We start from the raw sequence: 19,493 nt of genomic DNA on the forward strand, positions 1-19,493 counted from the left end.
TCATCTCAAACATCTGGCGGCAGCTTGTTGTTGAAGAAGAACTAACGGTTGGGGGGATATCATCACTACCCCCGGTGTTATTACGTTTAGTTTGATCTTCTAAAATTTGTAAACCTCGATGCTCCTTTACTTAGGAAACTACCCCCATTCATTATGTCGAGGACTTCTTTATGGGTGATGTTGGGGGATCCTTTGAAAAGGCCGCGAACTAACGTGTGTCTTTTGCTAGGGATATGGAGTGTGGACACTTTCAATAAAGCGAGATCGGTGAAAGCGATTCCAAACCTCAGAAACTGATTCATGAAGGATTTTGTCGGAAAAATGAATCTTGGAAAGCATCTCATCCGTCTTTAGGGGTGGGTAAAATGTTCCATAAGCGGTGAACAAGTTTAGCCCTGAGTCCACGAGTTAAGCTTGGGCAGTTAACCAAGGCATTGCCCTTATCGGCTAAGGTGAAGGAAATACCCTCGGTTTAATCTGTTCCAGCCAGCGGTAGGATGATGGAATGTTGTAAAGGACTTGTTCGATCTCATGTGTTGGTAAGGTTTTCATGGTCTAAACCATGGAAGGCCAGATGCTCATATTAAATATGTTTGGGGAATTCGAAAATCCCCCTTGGGTCTGCTAGAGCGATGTAAGATTTAGAAATATCGGCTCGAGGCTTTGTAAAAGTCGGAGAGAGGAGTCTCTCTTTCTTCGACCATTATGTCGGTGTGGTTGGTGGGATAGTAGTTAGAGGTGTAGTGATTGGTATACTCGATAGATTTATTTGTTGGCGTTGTGGTTAATTATGTTGATTGTTTTTCTCGACCGGACCTTAATCTCATGCAAGTCTAAAAAAACCGCAACTTGTCGAACAATCTTGATATATTAGTATGAACCTCTAGCGGAGATCGCGGGTATGGAAGAAAAAGGATACGATGGCGTCCTTGCTTATGAATAAGCGTCTTGTTTACGCGTGTTCGGTGTAAAATAACAAGTTAGAACAGCGAAAAACTTTAAAAAATCGAAGTTGAAACAAACTTTGTAGAAATCGGAAAAAGTTAGCTTAGAAACGAATGGCTCGCGCATAGCATAGAAGGTGATCGCTCCATTTCGATAACCAAGCGGGAATTCGGGTATGAGGGGGTATGGCTCGTATTCGATAACTTAGGGTGGGTGGTTCGGTATAGGGGGCGAGTCGCTTCGAGGTTCGGGCTATAGAAGTCGCTCTTTATAAGCCTTGATTATCCCGTGTAATTTTATCGTGAATTTTTCAGCGCTGAAGCGGATAACCACGGTATGAATCAAACAAAGGGTGGGTGGGTTTAATGGGACCTAAAAATGACTAATTATACTATGAAAACAATGCTAAAAGTGAAACTAAGATGGCGGTATGTTTGATAAAACATAAAATTGAATAGTCTACCTACGAAAATGGCGATGAACTCAAGCGTAAGTAAACTAAAACTATTTCGTGTCTATATTTTTATCAAAGTTTCTACTCTCGATTCTATCCGAAATAGAGTGGAGTAACAAATTAGTTCCAACTCCCTAGTTCTCTGGCATGGAATGTTTCTAATCTAATTAATCGGTCTTAAATCTAATAAGAACTTTCTGAAGGGTGTTATCTTCACGATACCTATATGAAATTGATTATGTTGAATTTAACTTCGAATCTTGCTATGGAAATATGATTGTTTTTAATCTAGATAAAAGGATTAAATTGAATCACCTCGAATCCAACTTAATAACCTAGCATAGATTCTTATATCTGCGATTAACTGCGTTCTTCGCGGCAAGAAATTGAGTTACGATCCCTAGTGTTCATGGCATTTCTACGAATACTAACTAGCATGTGAGGGTCGTCTACCCATTCTCATGGCGAATCCGACCTTCTAGAGTGGAATAGATTCTACAATGATTCTACCCTATGCCACTAAGTTTTCATCAAGACTTCATCACCCCTCAATGGAGGTTTTAGCCTTGAGTCATCAAACCATCATTTCCCATTGAATTATAACTACACATCATATTAAAATTCTAGCAACTAAATTAACTAACAATGTTTCAATCTACTTAAACTCTGAAATGATAATCAACAAAATTAAAACTAGATCTATAAATTGAGATGACAAAAATCGAAATTGACAAAATAACTATTTTATTTATCTAATCAATCCCGAGAACAATGATTGAAAGACTTAATCTAAAACAAAAATTGAAAATGGAACTAAAACTTAATTAATCTAAGAAAACTAGATCTAGAATTATCTATATGGTTTTAGGTCTAACTAGCTACCATTAACAAAGAGCTAAGCTTTTGTTTTTATATCCCGGATCAAAATCGTGCATGGGCTTGGAGCCATGTTTTGGGCGGAGAATCGGTTTAAACCAGTCTTCGATCCAAAAAGGCCTCTTCAGCTGCAGTTGGCTTCAACAGACTTTTCATCCACTTCTGATCCTCTGATTGGGTCAAGGCTTAGACCATTGGAAATCTCTTTCCGGGCGGTCGTTTTGACATAAGAGTAGGCCCAATTCGAGTCACGAGTCGAATCTCTGACGCCCGGTTCTGGCGACTTTAAGTCTTTGTTTACCCTTTGTGTTGACTTTTCAGCTTTTTTGACGGGCTTTAGAAAGGCTTTGTCTTCTTGAATCTTGGCCTTTAATCCACTGAGAACTCCTTAGCAACCGACCCTTGCTCCCTTTATCTGCGCTAAAGTGGCACATTTACTTACATAATGGACTTTTCGCTTTGAAATCATAAAAACCGTGTCGGTATTAACTCTTGGTTATTACTCATCCATAATTGGTCTAAAAGTATGACTCTTCTGGGGGTTAAAACTTCAGTTTTGGGCTCTTATCACTAGACAATCATCTTCCGTAGTACCTTCTTGAATCTTGTTGGTTCTCACATTTGTATTCATTTTGTATGAACACTTTTTTGGTTTTAGGATAGTGCTTTTGAGACATTTGCCTTTAAAATTCTCATAGAAGCGTGAAGCAGCACTAACATAGATGATTTCTATAAAGAGTGTCATCTGATACTCCCACTTGGATAATATAACTTTCCAAGATATAGTAAATCATTAAAAACTTGACTTATCACGGTTCTCGCGGTAGATATGCAGCATCTTTATATAGGAATGGGTTAGAGTATAATATTACTCTCCGGTGCTAAGCTGAGTCCATGAACATAATTCAATTGGCCCATTGAACTTAGATCTTGGGATCTCGAGTTAACTAGGTTGGTTTTTCTATTATGAGGACTCTTGGTTGATTATCTCAAGGTTTTAAGCTCATTCCCCTTGATAATCTTTCCACTTGCTCTCTTGTTAAACCTTTTGTAAAAGCGGATCCACAATGTTATCTTTTGACCTTACATGATCGATTGAGATAACTCAATTTGAAAACAATTGTCTAGCGGTGTTATGTCTATGGCGTATGTGTCGAAACTTCCCGTTATACATGCTACTACGTGTTCTGATAGCAGTTAACATCACGGTGTATACACCTCTTTTAGCTTGGAGTTTAGACAGGTTTGGAATATCCTCTAAGAAATTTGAAGCCACTCTGCTTATTCTCGACCTTGTCGACATAATGAATTCTAATTCTATGAGTGGGCCTTGCTATGTCGTTTGCTATTAGGATTTCCTTGAAATTTATGCATCTCTCTATGTAAAACACCACATTTCATGTCTTTTGAATAATGCTTCAACAAATTTCAAATTTTGAATTGATTAATTCAAGAAGATACATAATCCCCATATTTTCCAATTTTCATGACAAAGTCAATAAATTGGAAAACCATTTAGATATATATTTTTCAATTGAGACGTCTTGTTAAAGAATGTCACATATCATTCATATAGTGTTGAAAACATTTTTAAGACTTCAAGTTTGCTTAAAAAAATATGCTTACAAAACAATATCTTAAGCAATCTTCTTTATTGACACTCTTTGGTGCAATAGTAAAACATATACATCTTACAAATAATAAAATAATTTTAGAACCCTTTTAGCACCCGCCATTCCTAACATCTGGAATGAAACAAGGATTCTCGGAATCTTGGATCATAATCCCCCCCAAGTGTGGCATTACCACCACCTTGTTTGCTTTCAAGAAGTCCATTCCAAGAATGACTTGAAAATGGTGTAAGTGAGCTATCATCAGGTCCACCTTTCCTCGCCATTTGTTCATCTTAATGTCAACTTCAAAGCGAGTCCTTTCATTTGTTCGACTTCTTGGTTCAAGCCTCTCATAGAGCCTTTACATTTTGTGAGTTTCAATCCAATAACCTCGGATATATATATCAGATATTAACATATGAATTGAACCCGGTATCCACCATTGCTAGTAGACACCCGTAGTTGTTGAGTTCCACCTCTACGAACATAAAGATAAATCATCGGGGACTAAAATGTTCATACCATTCAACGAACTAGTAGGTTTAGCAAATGAAATAGGAACAACATGAATAGGAGAACTTGGTGGTGTTGTCATTTCTATTCGAAATAGAAAGACACTTTGTTATTCTTTAAAACCAAAAGAAAATAAACAAATTACGTCGATTAAAAATATACACTCACAAACTAATATGTGAACTTGCTTACGTTTGAGAGAAATAATGGAACACCTCGGTACATAATGAGTGGAAGCGTTGAAAGTACCTTGTTGTTTATGATTTTTTTTTACTAGTTATCAAACCATGAGATGGAACCAATTTACGCTCTCGATAAGAGACAAAGACCATGCTTCCAACCCAGCGTCTCGGCACCAGCGGTTGTCTTGTAAAAGTTTTAACCGTCTCTTGCCAACGGTGTGGTACGCTTCCAAGTGTTGTGTCCTTTCAAACATCGCACCTTTTTGAAGGGTCCGCCTTTTCAATATAAACATATTAGTGGCTGAGGGGTAGGAGATGTAACCACCATATCGACATGCACTAATAAAATATAACCACTTTTTTAAAAAAACCCGGCAACATACTTTCTTTGTTTACATTGGTTATTAGTTCCGTTTTCGTTACGAGAGACAAAGAAAACTTCAAGTCTTGAACCGTTACCTTATTTACTAACATGTGGCTTTCATATTTCCAAATGAAAACATTTGCCTTAACATTTACTAATGCATGTTACTGAAACAATGCATGCTAGTGAACGTGATTGTTGTCGAAGTCGTAATCAATGATACCTATACATCATCATATAATATACTTTCTGTTGTTACACATGTCATCCATGGTGTAATCAATGGTGTTTCATGTAGTGTATGTTATGCTTGTTCATATTTGTAAAGACTCAAATTCTCAAGCTAATGTATTTTTGTAAATTTCATATTTAACCTAGGGTCATTTATGTAATTGGTTGATTGGGTTTTATATTTCAAGCGTCGTAACTTAATGAAACTTAACTCCGACTCATAAGTCCGTTAGGTAAAGCGAACCATATGCAAAATTTGACAAAATGCGGTTAGCGGCTTTTCTGCGTTCGGCGGAGTGCGAGTTAATAGCTTACTGCGCATGAGTGGGTTATTGTTATAGCTGCGGTGAGATAGAATATAGGAGATTAAATTTAAGCCCGGGATGGGCGGAAAAATAATTACGACGGCGTCAAATGAGTTAGTGGTTAGGATTGAATTAGGACTTTAAACCTAATTGTGACATATTGGGCTTGGGCCTTAATAAATCAACCCAAACAAAACAAAATCGTGAAACCAAAGTATGGCACCCAATTTCTCCTTCTTCCCCAATTTAGCTATTTCTTAAACCCTAGGAGAGAGAAACCCGATTAAGCCCAAATTCAATCGACCCAAACCCAAATTTCTAAAACCCAATATATAGAAACCGTGAATTCAAGTGTGGAGATGCAAAAATCATTGGAATTTCGTCGGATCGCAGAGAAAAGGTGAGTGTAATTTCGTCTCAATTAGATAATTAGATTTAAATTTAGATGGAATTGGATATATTGATGAAAACTAAGTGAATTGGGGGGTGTATTGATATAATTAATTGAATTTGGGAGGTATTGATTGTAATTAATTGAATTGGGGTTGTTGGATTTTGCGATTACCGGTTTGGAGAAGCTAGAGTTAAGCGAAATTTGGTGGAAGCGGATAGCTAAGGAGTTATTCTTCTTGGCTAGGTAAGAATCATTAATTATCCGCTCCATTTGAGAAGTTTATATTAGATTTACACTTGTTTAAGATCCGTTGAGTATCGGTGAGTGAGAAAGAACACCAGCAGTATTATTAGCGTCGAGAAAAGAATTACTTCGCTATCTACAATATTCAAAAGCGTTAGCATTATTATTCAACGTTAGTATTATTAGCGTTAGTATTATCAACGTTAGCATTATTAGTAGCGTTAGTAATATTCAACGTTAGTAATATTCAGCGTTAGTATTATTAGCGTTAGCATTATTATTAACTTAGTAATATTCAACGTTAGTATTATTAACGTTGAGAAAGAATTTGGTTTTGATGCTATCTACAAAACCAAATTCTTAACGTCGAGATTCTTCTCGACTTTCGTAGATAAGAATTTCCTCGTTAGTTTGATAAACTCTAACGATCTACGTATATATATGATGTTATAGGAGTCAAATAAGAGTGGATTCGGTTAAGCGGGCTCGATTTGGTTAAGTGGGCTTGAGGAGAAGGAGCTTGCTAAGGTAGGAACTTACATACCAATATATAGCATGTTTATTGTCATGCATGATTTGATTGTTTTACATTGAGAAAAATAGTTGCGTATCAACCATGCATGTATATATAATATCCATGTTTTGCATTGTATTCCTCGATATAAACTCTGTATATATGGATAGCTTTCGTGTGAAATGGTTTTGTGAAATCGGGGTAGCGGGGATTTATTTTCTTGTTAAAAGAGCAAAACTGGTTTTGGGAAGGGTTCATCTCTTGTCTCGATGGGGAGGCGAGGAGAGATGGATTTTATATCTTGCGGTAAGGATTACCTGGTTGTTTGTAACTAGGTGTGAGGTTACGGATTGTTCGGAATGGTTGTTGTTGTTTTACGATGATTAAGCCGTTTGGGAATCATTGGTTGGTTATTACTATGACTGGCCCGTTTAGGGAGTCATAGGTTGTTTTATTTGATGGTGGGAAATCCAAGAACTCATACCTCTGAGAATCAACAATTTTAAAAAGAAAAACTAACTATGTAACTAGAGTATTTGGAAACAATCAATATCTGAGATATATATATATATATATATATATATATATATATATATATATATATATATATATATATATATATAAATGCTTATCCGAGGGGATTTAGAAAAGAATTGGTGAATTCTATAAAGAAGGAATTTGTTGTCGCATTTCGGGGCGGTTAAGCTCTAGGATTCAAGGTGTGGTGTACACCTTTCGGTGGTGGGCCACCTTTAAAGGGATGCATCCGCGGGATGTAGTCAGGAATTCCTTTTCTACTTTTCAGGATAACCATGTTTATGCGTGTCACTTTGTATGGTGATTAGCTTGTGTGAGGTTACATGCTACCTCGATGAGAGGTTTAGGCGAGTGAGAGTTTAGTCCACTCTGGATGTGTCGGGATCTGGCGGTCTGCGGTCGTCGAGCGGTTGACCACCGTAAGTTAGGTGGCGACGGCCGTATGGGGTTAGAGTGGTCACGGGGCCCACGAGCCCTAAAAGCTTTGGAGATTTTGTGTTAATGCGAACCACAACAATGGCATTTCAGCTCCTGCCCGGTAAAATCGGGGGAAAACAACGGTGCATGGTTCACACTAGAAATCTTGAACCGAGATTTGCTGTGTATTTGAAGGTGAGAGTACCAATCATACCCTCACCATTCTAATAGGATCACGTGACCACAATAGTTGTATGATGATTGTGAAAAACTATTTTGTATATCAATGAAGCATGTCGAGATGATTTACGCTAGTTAGTGATGAATATATATATAGTCGATATTTGAATACTTTTATGGAAACCACATGTTTTAAATGTTTTCTATAAGTAGACTATTTATTGGTTATGTGTGTTTCTCTTGGGCATAGTTGTTGCTCATCCTACTTAACATTTCAATGAGCGGTTGTGGAGGAGGCTTTTCTAACCACCTAGCGATGATGGTTATGGGGATTTGGGAGGATTAAACTTATGCTTGGCGAGGGCGAGTCAAGTTCATATTTTGGGTTGTATAGAGATAGTCTAGTCATTTTGGTTGTATATATAGAGAGAGCTTCTCTCATTTTGATGTAATACTTGATGTATTTGAGTAGCAGTTACACTTAAATAGTTGGTGGATGTATATAATGTTGTTTAGAAGGTTGGTTTGTATATATATGGTTGTTGGAAGGTTGTAGTTTAGGATTTCCAGGTTATGACAGGTTTTAGGGTTTACGAATGTCGATTAAACAAAGGAAACTCTGCCGAAATTTCGGTAGAATTGGGATGGGTGTCAGCCTCGAGATTCACTCCTCGTCCTCGGGATGTGTGTGTTGGGTCTCGGGGTGTCACAGGACGTGGTATCAGAGTGTCCACTATTAGATCCGTCTGGGAGCTGTAGTGGGGGACTCGATAGCGACACGTTTCGAAAGTTTTAGTCGGAAACCGATAAAACTCTAAGTAGTGGTTACGTTACATTAAAGCGTTAATAATAGCTTAGCAATGTCGAGGCGTCTCCGCGGTTAGTCGTCTTTTCCTCAGTGGAGGTCGCGACTTGCGCTTATATTGAAGAGCATGTTGGGCTTCTACTCTTGTCTGAGGAAGTTCCGGTAACTTAAGCACCTCATAGCGTGCATTGCGCCTCTTTCATAATTTTGAAAACTTTCTCTCTCATTTATCAAACACTGAATTGGCTCGTGTATATGTGCAGAATAGTTACCATGGATCCGGAAAGTACTAGTGGGGATGATACTACGGATCGTGGTCGGGGAGGGACGAATGGATAGGCTCCTTATGATGAATCAAATGGCTCAAACACAAAATGAGATGAGAGCGAGATTGAAAGTTTGAGGGCTAGTTGGAATGAGCTGACCTCTTCTAACATCATTTGTTATTCCACCTGGCGTAACACGGAGGAGGTAGCATCGACAACCCGTAGGGAGAGTTGAGGAGTTTAGGCCACCGGTACAAAGTCAATCGGGTTTTTTCTTGCAAATTTCATCGAGTTCGTCCACGAATTTGTGGGATCTTCGAGGTTAAAGTAGTTGAAGGCCCGGTTGTTAGACATATCGAGTATGCTAGACTCCATGATGTGTCTTGATGTGGAGCGGGTTACTTTGGGCCTTCTTCATGCTTAGAAGTGAAGCCAAACCAAACGGTGGATGGAGTGTTAAGGATGTTGAGGCGTTTCCTATGACTTGGGCTAAATTTGAGGAACTCTTCCTTTTGAGGTATGTTTCTTGGCTAGAGCTAAGAAGCGAATGGAATTCCTCAAATTGGAACAAAGGAAACATGACCATGGGGAGACGATCTGAAGAGAAATTCATTGTTCTTTCGCGATCTGGGAAGGAGTTGATTTCCACGAGAAAAAGCTAAGGCTAGGAAATTCATTGACGGCTGAAACCGTATATCTGAGCAAGATGATCGGGTCCTTGGATCGATTCTTATCTTTGAGGCTGTGAGAAGACTCAAAGGCATTGAAAGAGTTGATGATCAGCTATTGCTCCGAGGCAAAGAGGTTGGAAGGGTAAGGCGGTCGACATTTCGAGGCGAGGCGGGATATGGGAAAAGAAGCGAGGTTTATCAAAGGCGGTGGTTCCGGAATTACAAACAAATGTATAGGCGGTCATCCAGCCCGAGCCTGCAACCGATGGAGGGCACCGGTGTACATAGGGGTTTGAATGTGGTTAGGCCAGCATAGAAGTCTACCAATTCTGCGAGACCCGATGAGTGGATCACAAAGGGCACCGAGGGTACACACTCCTTCTCGGACCGAGACACCGGTAGCGAGAATTTTAGGCCTCGAGGTCGAGAGAGCTAGATTGCAATCTGTACCGCAAAAAGTACCTACGGTCGGGTGAGAAGGTGTGGTTTGTTATAGTTCTTGATGAAGCTGGGCATATCCGGCGGTTTTGTCCCAAGTTGATTCGAGGGGTGGAGCGAGAGACCACGAGGGGAAAGGTGTATTATCTAGTGCCAGAGGAAGAGGTTATGGGTCCTGCTCCAGTCCAAGAGGAAGCCATGGTATATAATGCTATGGGGGCAGATATCAGCGCTACCGATCAAGTGGTTGAAGGTATGATATGTCTGTTTACACATAGGGTGCATGTCTTGTTTGATACGGGTGCTACTCATTCCTTCATTTCTAAAAATATGGTGGAAATTCTTGGGTTGGATGTAGTTAATACCGGGAGGAAGCTTATTTTGTCTACTCCTCTAGGAAAGAAAACTATGTTCTTTGAAGTTTGTCACCATTGTGTGATAAAGATAGGTGATAGGGAGATGATAGTCGATCTAACGGTGATGGACCTAAAAGATTTCGATATCATAGTAGGGATGGATTTGTTAGGGAAATATCATGCCCAGGTGGATTGTTTTGCCAAAATGGTGACGTTTAGAGTACCGGGACAGCCTGAGTTTGGGTTTAAGGGGATTAGAAATACAGTATCTCGAGTTGTGGAGGCCAAGCCTGACTTCAAGTATGATAGATACGGATTGTTAGCTGGTCTTAGTCTCTAAGGGCCGAAGTTCGAATCTTCCGAGCTTGTTCCCGTGGTTCGTGAGTTTGCGGCAGTGTTCCCAGAGGCATTGCTGGGATTGCCTCCCTGGCGTGAGATAGATTTTGTCATAGATCTAATGCCGGGAACGTCGCCTATTTTGATGATTCCTTATCGAATGGCTCCTCTCGAAATGAGAGAACTCAAATCCCAATTAGATGAATTGAAAAGATTGGGGTTCATAAGGGAAAGCCAGTCACCTTGGGGAGCACCTGTGTTATTTGTGAAGAAGAAAGATGGGTCTTTTCGGCTCTGTGTGGATTATCGGAAGCTGAATAATGTGACTATCAAGAACAAATATCCGTTGCCTAGGATCAATGACCTATTTGATCAGTTAAGGGGTGCCAAGTATTTCTCGAAGATAGATCTCAGAACAGGTTACCATCAGTTAGAATTGAGAAGAAGATATCTGAAGACATCTTTCGAACACGGCTAGGGCATTTTGAGTTTTGGTGTTACCATTTGGATTGACCAATCGCCCGGTTGCGTTTATGGATCTCATGCACCGAAAGTGATGTGGAAATACTTAGATCAATTTGTTATTGTATTCATAGATGACATCTTGATTTATTCGGGACTAGGGCTGAACATAAGGAACACTTGAAGATTGTTCTCCAAACCTTAGTTGATCATCCCGGCTTTATGCCAAGTTTAGCAAGTGTGAGTTACGGTTGAATGAGATGAAGTTTTTTAGGGCATGTTGTATCGAGAATGGAATAAAAGTTGATCGTTCAAAGATAGAAGCGATGAATAATTGGCGAGACCGGCGTCGTGACGGAAATCGAAGCTTCTTGGGATTGGCGGGTTATTATAAAATCGTTTTGTAGAAGGATTCTCTAGCATAAGCGTCGTCCTTAACTAGATTGACCGAAAGGAGGTGAAGTTTGAATGGGCGGAGGCATGCGAAAAAGCTTTCAAAGAGCTAAAGGCGAGATTGATAACTTGCCCGGTTTGACTATTCGGTCCGGAGAAAAGAGTTATGTGATTTATCTTTGATGCCTCTAACACGGGTTAGGATGTGTCTTAATGCAAGAAGGCCAAGTGATAAGCGTATCGTCTCCTAGACAATTGAATGCCCATGAGAAAATTATCCTACTCATGACTTGGAGTTAGCGGCGATTATTCATGCTCTAAAGATATGGAGGCATTATGTGTATGGTGAGAAGTTTGAAATATTTTCTGATCACAAAGAGTCTCAAGTACTTGTTCTCGAGAAAGATTTGAATATGAGGAAAGAGATGGGTTGAGTACATGGAGGACTATACATTCTCATTGCAATACCATCCGGTAAAGCAAATGTAGTTCTTGATGCATTGAGTAGAAAGCGAGAACATGTTTGTGCTTTCGGATGATGATGAAGGAGTGGCAATTCTTTGGAGTCTGCTGTTTCTTATGGTTTTGAAATCACGGAAATGGAAGTGGAGATCCTCGGAAGTCTTTATTATTTAGCACGGATGACAGATGTGGCAAAAACACCTTAGTCCGGAGATTGTGAATGCCCCGGAGAATACATCGAAGGATGGACCTAGGTACCCGATATATGTAGAGAGAATGCGAGGATGTCGATTAGGAAAAACACGGAGGCGAAAGTATCGATTCGAGGAAGAATTTGGGTACCGTTTGATCACTCTCTGAGGAATGATATCTTGAGGGAAGCACATAGATCGAAGTATACCATTCATCTGGCGGTACCAAAATGTACAGAGATCTGCTTCGTCAGTTTTGGTGGCCGGGTATGAAGCGGCACATTGCGGAATATGTTAAGAAGTGTGCCACATGCCAACAGTGAAAGGCGGAACACCATAGACCACACCGGTCTTCTTAAACCTCTGGAGATTTCGAATGGAAGTGGGAGAATATAACCATGGATTTTGTATCCGGGTTACCGAGGACCCGATGAGGGAATGGATTCTATATGGGTCATTATTGATAGGTGACCAAGTCTGCCCATTTCATATACAATGAAGACTACTTACTCTGCTGAAAAGTTAAGTAGAATCTACATGTCGAGGAGATCTTGAGGTTGCATGGGGCACCATTATCAATAATTTCGGATAGAGGTACTCAATTTACGGTTCATTTTGGAGAAGTCTTCAAAGGGAATTGGGAACCAAATTGAAATTGATCTGACATTTCATCCACAAACCGATGGGCAATCGGAAAGAGTCATCAAATCATCGAAGATATGCTTGAGACTTGCGTGCTTGATTTTGGGGGTAGTTGGAAGACTCATTTGGCGTTGGCTGAGTTTGCTACAATAGCGGTTACCAATCTAGTATTGGTATGGCACCATTGAAGCGTTGTATGGCGGACCTTGCGAACACCTCTCTGGCTGGTTTGAAACCGGAGATAGTATTATGTTGGGGCCGAGAGATGGTTAGTGACACCACCGAGAAGATTAGAGTGATCTGAATCGGTTGCTCACGACCCAGTCATCGAGAAAAGCTATCTTGGGATAAGCGTAAGCGTCCCTTGGAATTTTATGAAGGTGGCGGGGGTATTCTTGAAAGTATCTCGAAAAGGGCATTGGAGGTTAGGGATGAAAGGGAAACTTGCACGAGATATGTCGGACCATTTCGATTATTCAGAAGATCTCGAGTTGGCATATAGGCTGGAGTTGCCGGAAAGGCTATCACGTGTCCATAACGTGTTCCATATTTCGATGCTACACATAAGTATGAGCGGATCCAATACATGTTGTCGATTTGGAATCGTTGGAGTTGGAAGAAGACATTACCTATCCGGAAGGGCGGTTCAGATTCTAGATCGAGAGAGAAGAGATTGAGGTCAAAGGTCATTCCATTGGTAAAGGTCTTATGGAGAAATCCTGGCGTGGAGGAAGCAACATGGGAGAAAGAATCGATATCGCGCAACAATATCGAGAATTGTTCGAGAACTAAGGTATGGTTTCATTTCGAGGGGCTAAATTTCCTTTAAGGAAGGTAGGATGTAAAGACTCAAATTTCTTATAAGGGTATTTTTGTAAATTTCATATTTAACCTAGGGTCATTTATGTAATTGGTCGGTCGGGTTTATATTTCAAACGCGTCGTAACTTAATGAAACTTAACTCCGACTCATAAGTCCGTTAGGTAAGCGAACCATATGCAAAAATTTGACAAAATGCGGTTAAGCGGCTTTCTTCGTTGGCCGAGTGCGAGTTAATATCTTACACGATGAGTGGGTTATTGTTATAGCTGCGGTGAGATAGAATATAGGAGATTAAATTTAAGCGGGATGGGCGGAAAAATAATTACGACCGACGTCAAATGAGTTAGTGGTTAGGAGTGAATTAGGACTTTAAGCCTAATTGGGACATATTGGGCTTGGGCCTTAATAAATCGGCCCAAACAAAACAAAATCGCGAAACCAAAGTATCGCACCCAATTTCTCCTTCTTCCCCAATTCGCCCAAATTCAATCGACCCAAACCCAAATTTCTCGCACCCAATACATAGAAACCATGAATTCAAGTGTGGAGATGCAAAAATCATTGGAATTTCGTCGGATCGCAGAGAAAGGTGAGTGTGATTTCGTCTCAATTAGATAATTAGATTTAAATTTAGATGGAATTGGATATATTGATGAAAACTAAGTGAATTGGGGGGGTGTATTGATATAATTAATTGAATTTGAGAGGTATTGATTGTAATTAATTGAATTGGGGTTGTTGAATTTCGTCAGTACCAGTTTGGAGAAGCTAGAGTGAGCGAAATTTGGTGGAGCAGATAGCTAAGGAGTTATTCTTACTGGCTAGGTAAGAATCATTAATTATCCGCTCCATTTGAGAAGTTTATATTAGATTTACACTTGTTTAAGATCACGTTGAGTATCAAGTGAGTGAGAAAGAACACCCACTTAGTATTATTAACGTCGAGAAAGAATTACTACGCTATTTACAATATTCAACGTTAGCATTATTATTCAACGTTAATATTATTAACGTTAGTATTATCAACGTTAGCATTATTAGTACTGTTAGTAATATTCAACGTTAATATTATTAACGTTAGTATTATCAACGTTAGCATTATTATTAACTTAGTAATATTCAACGTTAGTATTATTAACGTTGAGAAAGAATTTGGTTTTGATGCTATCTACAAAACCAAATTCTTAACGTCGATTCTTCTCGACTTTTCGTGAATAAAAATTTCCTCGTTAGTTTGATAAACTCTAACGATCTACGTATATATATGATGTTATAGGAGTCAAATAAGAGTGGATTCGGTTAAGCGGGCTCGATTTGGTTAAGTGGGCTTGAGGAGAAGGAGCTTGCTAAGGTAGGAACTTACGTACCAATATATAGCATGCTTATTGTCATGCATGATTTGATTGTTTTACATTGAGAAAAATAGTTGCGTATCAACCATGCATGTATATATAATATCCATGTTTTGCATTGTATTCCTCGATATAAACTCTGTATATATGGATAGCTTTCGTGTGAAATGGTTTTGTGAAATCGGGGTAGCGGGGATTTATTTTCTTGTTAAAAGAGCAAAACTGGTTTTGGGAAGGGTTCGCGTCTCTTGTCTCAGTAAGGAGACAGAGAGATGGATTTTGTATGCGGATAAGGATTACCCGGTTGTTTGTAACTAGGTATGAGGTTCTGGATTGTTCCTGGAATGGTTGTTGTTGTTTACAATGATTCGCTGTTTGGGAATCATCGGTTGTTATTTACTATGACTGGCTCGTTTGGGAGTCATAGGTTGTTTTTATTTGATGGTGGGAAATCTAGGAACTCATACCTACAGAATCAACAATTTTAAAAGAAAAACTAACTATGTAACTAGAGTATTTGGAAACAATCGGTCACATATATATATATATATATATATATATATATATATATATATATATATATATTACTATGCTTATCACGAGGGATTTAGGAAAAGAATTGGTGAATTCCTATAAAGAAGGAACTGTTGTCGCATTTCGGGGGGCAATGGGTTAAGCTCTAGGATTCAATGTGGTGTACACCTTTCAAGGTGGTGGGCCACCTTTAAAGGGATGCATCACAGGGATGTAGTCCGGGAATTCCTTTTCTACTTTTCGGATAACCATGTTTGTCGTGTCACGCTGTATGGTGATTAGCTTGTGTGAGGTTACATGCTACCTCGATGAGGTTTAGGCGAGGAGTGAGAGTTTAGTCCACTCTGGATGTGTGTCGGGATCTGGCGAAAGCAGCGGATCGTCGAACGGTTGACCACCGTAAGTTAGGTGACAGCCCATATGGGCGTCGTGGTCCTGGGGCCACCTGAGCCCTAAAAAGCTTTGGGGATTTTGTGTGTGCCGAACAACAAACAATGGCATTTCAGCTCCTGCCGGTAAAATCGAAAAACAACGGTTAAATGGTTCACACTTGGAAAATCTTGAACCGAGATTTGCTGTGTGACTGGGAGGCTGAGTACCGGGTCGATACCCTCACCATTCTAATAGGCTGCAGCGGCCACAATAGTTGTATGATGATTGTGAAAAACTCTATTTTGTATATTAATGAAGCATATCGAGATGATTTCTGCTAGTTAGTGATGTATATATATATATATAGTCACGATATTTGAATACTTTTATGGAAACCCTGCATGTTTTAAATGTTTTCTATAAGTAGACTATTTATTGGTTATGTGTGTTTCTACTGGGCATAGTTGTTGCTCATCCTACTTAACATTTCAGATGAGCCAGTTGTGGAGGAGGCTTTTCCTAACCCTAGCGATGATGGTTATGGGGATTTGGGAGGATTAAACTTATGCTTGGCGAGGACGAGTCAAGTTCATATTTTGGGTTGTATAGAGATAGTCTAGTCATTTTTTGTTGTATATATAGAGAGCTTCTCTCATTTTGATGTAATACTTGATGTATTTGAGTAGCAATTACACTTAAACAGTTGGTGGATGTATATAATGTTGTTTAGAAGGTTGGTTTGTATATATATGGTTGTTGGAAGGTTGTAGTTTAGGATTTCCAGGTTATGACCGGGTTTTAGGGTTCTGAATGTCGATTAAACAAAGGAAACTCTGCCGAAATTTCGGTAGAATTGGGATGGGTGTCAGCCTCGAGATTCACTCCTCGTCCTCGGGATGTGTGTGTTGGGTCTCGGGGCATCACAATATTAAATATATGAACAAGGTCCTGAAAACATACTTGACTTTTTGCGTGTTACTAAATTGTACTAGTATTTATATGTAGACACTTTTATATTGTCTCACACCAATAAAGATTGTTAGTGCATTAACAATAAGTATAATAATCAAAATTCCATCCAAGAAAGAAACCTTTCTTAAGTTTGTAGGAAACTTATTCCAAAAATATACTTATTGTTAAGTAAACAAGAAAAACAAATTGATATAACAAATATATCATGAACAAACCTTTTAGTTCAACTAATAAACTTAATTTACCAATGATTAAATCCGAGCCTAGTGAAGATTCACTATGTCCTTAAGATAGATTTTTCCCTTCACGGTGCTTGAAGGTTGATGGAAAACTATCTCCCAAGATAGAACGAATTTTCTTCTATAGAAAGCTAGCACTTCAATTCTATAGATTCAGCGAACACAACATAGTATTTGACTAAGAACAGAGGGAGAAGAGAAATATCATAACTCTGTGTGATCTGGTGTCTCTTTCTCTTCAAATGCATCCACTATTTATAGGTGAGTGGTGCCTCTTCGAAACAACACAGTGACTCTTGGAAAAAAAATAAGCAACTCTTTGAAAAGTCACATGTTTCGAAAGGACACACTATTTCGACATAAAACACTGTTTCGAACCAGTGCCTATTTCGAAAGGTCACACATTTTCGGCATGATGCACTGTTTCGAACCAGTGCATATTTCGAAAGGTCACACATTTTCGGCATAATGCACTGTTTCGAACCAGTGCACCATTTCGAAAATGTTTTTCTCAATTTACGTATTGTTTCAAGAGAAACCCATTTTATCTCAATGTGGGATAACTTGTGAGACAAATTATTCATTCATATCTCAATGGATTTGTGCAAATCTATTTTTCTAACACTTGTTCATAGCCTTTCTTTGCAATCCATTGCTTTTATAGAGAGTCCGCTATTTTGCATTAAGAGTTCTTCTTTGGCAATAGATTGGGATGAGTTCATACTATAGAGCATGCAACAGAACATATCAGACCCAGCATTTCCTGAGTATCTCACTTGGACTTACCTGACAAAGGGATTCAGTTATCCCATCAATTAATTAGCAACACTTAATTTATTTTTGCCTTAAAGTTCAAAACTTCTTGGTCAATACAAGTCCCATGAGCAAAATAAATGTGAATATGAAGCCACACTCTAGAATTATCTTAAGTTACCAATTATTGAGTGTGCGTGTGTTTTTTTTTATTTGGACAAAGCCTCCATATTTATTGAGTGTGCTGTTCGCCTGTTCATCCATATTTATGGTCATGGACAAAATAATTGAACCTGATGTCTAGAAATAACTACTCAACTTAGAGCAGTCCCAGGGTTGCTAAGAAAAATTTAGAGCAGGTCCATCGACAGGTATAGAGGACCCCCATATGAAGAACAAATGTATTAATTGCCAAGTAGTGAGGAAATTCTTAGCCGCTTTAGTTGCTGAAGGAGTTAAATGTACACCTAAATGAGTACCGGATAAGATAAATGATGACCAAAAAATACAACCAAGTAGTGATTCTTCAAATCTGTATAATAATGTGTCTAAAAGATCACTAGTCTTAAATCACCTCCAAATATAGTCACCCAACACCCCAGTTATGACCACTATAAGTATAGCAACAGGAAGAACTTCTTACTCAGTACATTAATCCGTCCTGCATTTGTGTACTCTTAGTCTCTTACGATGGCTTGCAAACCAAACGCCCGACTCCAATCTCCCTTTATCGTCATTACAATACTACTTGCCATGACCCAACTAATTAATGCAGGTCGTCAAGTTCCAGATAACGCCAAGAATCCTTCCACAGGACAAGGTGAATGGTTCATTGGCAGAGATGGCAGTATAACCATTCCAGGTTTTGGCCGATATACAGCTCCACCATTCTTTAGTGGCGGTGGAGATGGAAGCACAACACCACCATTCTCTAGTGCCGGTGGCGATGGAAGCACAACACCACCATTCTCTAGTGGCGGTGGAGGTGGAGATGGCAGCACAACACCACCATTCTCTAGTGGCGGTGGAGATGGCAGCACAACACCACCATTCTCTAGTGGCGGTGGAGATGGCAGCACAACACCACCATTCTCTAGTGGCGGTGGAGATGGCAGCGCAACACCACCATTCTCTAATGGCGGTGGAGATGGCAGCGCAACACCACCATTCTCTAGTGGCGGTGGAGATGGCGGCTAACACCACCATTCTCTAGTGGCGGTGGAGATGACGTAGCACAACACCACCATAATACTCTCATGGAGGCGATAGCGGTGTGATGTCCAAGAACACCTGTACTTGATTGTTCTAAGATCACACAGATTTACTAATGGTTTGAATGAATGAATAAGATAAACTAAGTTGAAACAAAGGTTTTTATTGATTAGTAATATAAAATTTTACAATTGCTCTCGTTTTCTCTTTTTCTCTCCTATTTTAATGATTTTTTTTGAGAATAATTGAATGAATTTTCTTTCTTTTTCATTCAGTCTTTATATATTGTCTTCAATTAGTTTTGGCCCAATTAACTTATGACATTGTCTCTTGTTTTTTTATGTTTTTTTCGGTTCAATACCTACAGATATTTGAAATTACTATGAAATATACCGAGATATTAATTTTTATGTCAATATCTCAAATTTTAAAATATCAGTTAAAATA

The 19,493-nt window shown here is 39.2% G+C and overlaps 1 protein-coding gene and 1 long non-coding RNA gene across 2 annotated transcripts; both read left to right on the forward strand.

The window, feature by feature from the left end:
- Positions 1-10,116: 10,116 nt before the first annotated feature.
- Positions 10,117-10,644, forward strand: LOC147507768 (DNA damage-inducible protein 1-like). Its single transcript, XM_086596443.1, has one exon. It carries the CDS (start codon positions 10,117-10,119, stop codon positions 10,642-10,644), a length of 528 nt encoding a protein of 175 aa, XP_086452569.1.
- Positions 10,645-14,090: 3,446 nt separating this feature from the next.
- On the forward strand, positions 14,091-14,959 carry LOC147507769 (uncharacterized). Its single transcript, XR_015217478.1, has 3 exons — positions 14,091-14,201; positions 14,365-14,437; positions 14,889-14,959. It is a non-coding gene; the product is annotated as an uncharacterized LOC147507769 (long non-coding RNA).
- The last annotated feature ends 4,534 nt before the right edge of the window (positions 14,960-19,493 follow it).

This window comes from Coptis chinensis, chromosome 3 (genome assembly GCF_015680905.1).
Source record: "Coptis chinensis isolate HL-2020 chromosome 3, ASM1568090v1, whole genome shotgun sequence".
Classification (NCBI taxonomy): Eukaryota; Viridiplantae; Streptophyta; class Magnoliopsida; order Ranunculales; family Ranunculaceae; genus Coptis; species Coptis chinensis.

What these genes read in the sequence shown, in the direction of transcription:
- LOC147507768 (XM_086596443.1), top strand. Translation starts at nt 10,117, where the DNA reads ATGGGTCCTGCTCCAGTCCAAGAGGAAGCCATGGTATATAATGCTATG.